Source organism: Seriola dumerili, unplaced genomic scaffold (assembly GCF_002260705.1).
Source record: "Seriola dumerili isolate Sdu_G_001 unplaced genomic scaffold, Sdu_1.0 BDQW01000040.1, whole genome shotgun sequence".
Taxonomy (NCBI): domain Eukaryota; kingdom Metazoa; phylum Chordata; class Actinopteri; order Carangiformes; family Carangidae; genus Seriola; species Seriola dumerili.
This window is the reverse complement of record NW_019174295.1, coordinates 2,594,847-2,600,160: the sequence shown is the minus strand read 5'-3', so window position 1 is coordinate 2,600,160 and position 5,314 is coordinate 2,594,847. Positions and strand designations below refer to the sequence as shown.

The 5,314-nt window shown below is 38.5% G+C and overlaps 1 protein-coding gene across 1 annotated transcript in view; it reads left to right on the top strand.

The window, feature by feature from the left end:
- The first annotated feature begins 1,675 nt into the window (after nt 1-1,675).
- Nucleotides 1,676-5,314, top strand: part of ufm1 (ubiquitin fold modifier 1) — an 11,949-nt gene continuing 8,310 nt past the window's right edge. Inside the window, exons 1-3 of the mRNA XM_022738869.1 lie at nt 1,676-1,741; nt 1,845-1,901; nt 5,000-5,057. Of these exons, the coding sequence (XP_022594590.1) occupies nt 1,740-1,741; nt 1,845-1,901; nt 5,000-5,057 (117 nt within the window). The 5' untranslated portion in view covers nt 1,676-1,739. The remainder of the gene's footprint in view (nt 1,742-1,844; nt 1,902-4,999; nt 5,058-5,314) is intronic.

The following is a 5,314-nucleotide window of genomic DNA, read 5'->3' as shown; positions in this document are numbered from 1 at the left end:
AAAGTTACATCAATGTTATGCAGCTGAAAGCACAGGCTTTATAAGTCCCAGTGTATTCCTGTGCTGCTGACATGCAAAGTCTGACATGACTGAGATCTGGCTGATTGTCAGAAAAGCAAACATTGAGGACAAACAATATTTAAATATGGACGCTGTGGAGAAATATGCTAAGTTCATAATCAAAGTACAAAGTAAGTCAGTTAAAATGTCTCTGAGTAAACGTGATACATTTTAAAAGGGGAGGGGTAAAACATGTTATATGGTGATAATAATAATAATAATAATAATAACATATGATAAATCTATTTAATCAAAGAGCATCTTGAGGCTGCCAGGTGTATCACTTCAGAGATGAGGACAGCACCTAAATCAACCGGTTAATTCCAGTCAGGCACTTTGCAGTCTGTGCACACAACTGATAATTAGCCTACTAATATACACTCAGTTGGCAATTTATTAGGATCATCCAGCTAAAACCGATGTATTCTAATAAAAACAGTCCTGCAATAAATCCTCCTTACCTCCGGTACCAGGCAGTTGAGTTCCGCGTGCAAACAGGATGTAGAAGCCTGTTGGACGTTTCTGAGTATTCTTACAGCAGACTGTACTCGGAGCCAGGCATGGGCTCATTGTGGCCTTACTGCGTTTTGTCGTCCCTACATAAAGCGACTTTGGCCCAATACCCGCCTGTGCGCAGTCCATAAACGCAGGTCTCTGTGCGCTTTCTCCGGTTCTTCCCTGCACGCCCCGTTTCCTGTTCACCTGATTTCCAGAAACTGGCACAGGTAAGTTCCTGCGTTTGTTTGTTCCCCAGTTTACTTTTTTATTCTGATATTGAAATTATTCTGGAAAAGACTCGGCCGAGTCTCGGCCCAGAGATCAGGCTGAAGTGCGATCCGACTCCAACAAACCAACACCAGGCCTTAAGTCCACCACATGTGCCGGGCTCGGCCCAATGCGGTTCTGGTGTTGGGCCTGAATGGCTTAATTTCCTATTTTTCCCATGCCAGCCCTTCCTTTAGATGCAGGATGGAATCAGATCTAAACATTAAATCTGTGAACTCTACTCCAGCATAGTGTAACAAAAATAGGTTTCAAGATTATTAATGCTGTTTATGCCAAATTCATTCCCCACCTATGTGAATTCAAAATAGTAACATCAGAAAAATTTTGCCTCCTTTTATGTGGCAGTGGTGAAAATTAGTCATTGTCAGATTGTCAAAATTGGTTGTGTGTTCAGAATCATGGAGACAGAACAATTAGATTCAAAATGTGATGCAGGCTCGGGCTGATTTCTTTTTCCTGGGCAACTTTCATGTTTTCCCCAAATGATGTACACAAATCTCTGCAAGCAGATGTTTACACGCCCGTGTACTGACAGCTGTTCTGCACACTGTGAGAAGGGAAGACTCCCATTTATCCATCTCCACTGATTTGTATACAGCTCAAGAAAAATTTGAGTGCGCCTTACTGTTGTTATTTACGGTAAATGTTAGTCGTTTAGCATGAATGCCTGTCAATTATTAGGACAAATTTTACCTTCAATTTTTATGGTATTACACAGTTTCGATGGTCAGAAAATCAGCATTTTGAAAAAATACTAAAATGCCCTTAAGAACAGTAAACACGCATAAATATGTGTTAAAAACTACTACCAGGTGGATGACGTGTGTATGTGCGGGTCCTTCGGACTTCCGGGTGGTGTATAAACAGGTTGCTAGCCGAGTCGCCTTGTAAAGATGTGAGTTTTACTCCTGTTTTGTGTGAAATTAAGCCGAAGACGATTTCATGGGAATTAGCCAGTATGAAGGCGCTGATCTCTCTCATTTCATTTTCTTCATTAGGTCTAAAGTAACGTTTAAAATCACCCTGACGTCGGACCCCCGGCTGCCATACAAAGTGTGAGTACATTGACAGCTCAGCACTCACAGCTTTACATCTCTGTACACTTCAGTTTTTTTTAATTTATATACGTTATTTAACACTGGTGACAGTCACCACAAATTCTGATATTTTTTACTGTTATTTTTTAACCTTTGCTGATGTGTTTGACCAGCGCTACATAATCTGTGGTCAATGAGACAACATCTGTTAGTGTAAAGCTGTGATTCACATGCTGCCACCAGCTAACGGTGCTGTTAACTTCCCTTTTTATATTAGTGTTTTATTTTTCTGAACATGGTATTAGTATGGCCGACAGCAGCTTACAGCATGTGGAGTTCTGTTATACATTAAATGGATCTTACAGGGTGTCAACAATGAAAATAATGTTACTTAGTCTTTGACAACTTTGAGTCATGTGACATAACAACTGCCATAACAATAAATAATATGAATTTACATCTCATGATAATTATACATTTTATTTATATAACACTTTACAAAACAACTGTTACAAAGGCAATGGAAGCTAAATAAATGAAGCACAAGTGAAACCAGTGTAATAATATTTAATACAGAGCAGTGCAAAAAAGATCAAGATCAAATAGAATAGTGAAAAATTAAAAAGGTAGAATAAAGTGATTAAAAACATATATGTATATACATAAATATGAATAAATACACTGAGCACTTAATTAGGAACACCCTACTAATATTGGTCAGGGCCTCTCTTGTTCTCAATATACCCGGTGTTCTTTGTGGCATGGACTCTACCGTATGTTGGAAACTTTCCTTTGAGATTCTGCTCCATGTTGACATGATTGCCTCACGTAATTTCTGCAGATTTGTCAGCTGCACATTCATGCTGCCAATCTCCTGTTCTACTTCATCCCAAAGGTTTTGTACTGGATTCAGATCTGGTGACAATGTCATGTTCATAAATCAGATTGAGACAACTTTTGCTCTGTGATATAGTGCATCATCATACAGGAAGGAGCTATTAGAGGATGGTAAAAATGTGGCCATGAACATGGTCAGCAACGATACCCAGATAGGCTGTGGTAGCTCAAAGTGTGCCAAGAAGACATTCCCTGCACCGTTACACCACCAGCAGATTCCAGAGTTTGGAGCCCGGTCATGTCTGGTCACAAAATTGGATCTGGAAACAGGAAGAAGTAACTGACATAGATCTAACTGAGAGAGAACTATGGGTAGTTCTCCTTTGATCAAAACAGAGATGACAGACAGAAATAGTCACAGGCTTGGCTGGTGGACCTCGTAAAATTCTTTCCTGGCGAATGTAAGAAGGAAAGTTATTGCTGTGACATTCATTCGGCGCCATCACACTGGTGTTCAAAACACAGACAGTAATAAAATTAGTGGAGGGTCATACTCTGTGTATAAAACCCATAATTTCTAGGTGTGCCACTGTGTGCGCACCATAATCCATGTCTGCTGTGTTTTGTCACACTCAAGCACAGGCATGTTTACAGACGTATAAAAATACTTTGTTTGGAATAATAAATTGTTTCTGATATAATTTCTCCACAAAATACTTTAATTACCCCATTAAAAAAAAAATCTTAAAATTGCATTTACTCTTTCTCACTTGTAAAACAAAACCATTATCTATGAATATGCAAATATGGCTCATTTCAAAAGTTTAACTGCTGAACGGAAGATGACACGTACTTCACTCTTGAAGTCATGTCTCAATGTATATGCTTCCTGATCACACGTGTAAATGACATAAAACATCAGACAATTTAGGTGTGAACTGGCAACATGATCAGAAGTACGTCTTGATCTCAATCTTGAGGAGCCAATGTACAATTCAATACAAAACACTATAGAAGAGTGTGATTTTTCCAGATTATTCTCCAGATGATGCACATAGCAGACCACATGATATCAATAAACAAGGATACGAAGTTAAAAAATTCAGTGAAATTTACATTTTGCTTTGGATCCCTGTCATTTCTATATTTGTCCTGTTCATGATAATACAGTGCTGGAATGAGTCACATTGCTGCAGAAACCAGCATATCTACAAAATGTCAACCAGATACTGATAAGAGTGATGAAAATCAGACACCAATATGTTTAAAAAACTTTTTTCCCACAGTAATTTTGCCTCTTGGTGCATTTTAAATTTCCCAAAAGAGCTTCACTGAATTGAATTTGGATTTGTCCGAGTGCTAATGAATAGTTTCAAAATAATGAGGCCTTCCAGACTGTTCCAATACTCCACAGGGTGTCAATTCTCTAAGAGGGTTAGACAAGGCCTCACTGCAGCTGTTATGTCTTAGTATGAACAGAGGGATGATAAAGGCAGTAAATGAAGCATAATATTATTTCTGGCAGAGACTTAACCTGAGGACACCGTCAGTCTTTTCAGCTTATTTTTTTATAATCATTATTCACATTCAAACCAGTTACCACTCACTCTCAGTTAAGACAGTATGGTGGTGTTTGTAGTCTGACAAGCTTCCACTGTCTCACTGACAATGCTGAGGCTCCTCTCTCGGCTTCTTGTTGCTGCACTGATGTCGATGTCGATTGATTTTGCCCTCCACCACCTCAGCACCCGCTATATTACCGTACTTGGTGATTGCATCTCTAGCCTTGAGATTTTTTTTTTATTTTTATTTTTTTAATCTCGTATCACAGCAAAATATTTGTGTTGGTTTATGTTTTCATAGTCCTTGGGGGGGGGGTGGGGGGGGGGGGGGTTGACTGTACTGCAGGTTTCATTGGAGAAGCACATCTAGCTGAAACTGTATAACTATTTATGCCAAAAATGGTCACACATGCTCTGACAGAAATGACTCTGACAGAAGTAATGTTACACTCAATTGAGTCTTGTAAAGGAAATTTCCTTTTGTTCTCCCTTTTTCTGTGTGTGGAGCTGCTGTGGTATAAGTGTCAAGCCCTCAAACACCAGAGCAGCACAGGTGCTTGTCGATCAAAGCTCAGGTCAAGAGGTTGAGAGATGATATTTAATCATGTGGCGTTCCTGCTTTAAAAAGCAAACAGTAAAAACATGGGGAATAAAGTAGAGGCTGGAGTTTGTGGTGTTTTGAATTAAATCCTGTTTTAATGCATTGTTTTGCTACAGACTAAGCGTCCCAGAGAGCACGCCGTTCACAGCAGTTTTGAAGTTTGCGGCTGAGGAGGTGAGTTTACAGTTTTTGGTTGTTCTCTAAAGACTTTCAGGGTGTCTTGCTTTATGTACTATCATAGAAATACTATAAGATGCATACTTATACACATTAAGGGATCCATATCAAGAACGTTTGGCATTTACATGTTTATGTATATCAGCAAATAAATCATCATCTCTGGCTTTTATTATTATTATTATTATTATTATTATTATTATTATTATTATTATTATTATTATTATTATTATTATTATTATTATTTTTAACTC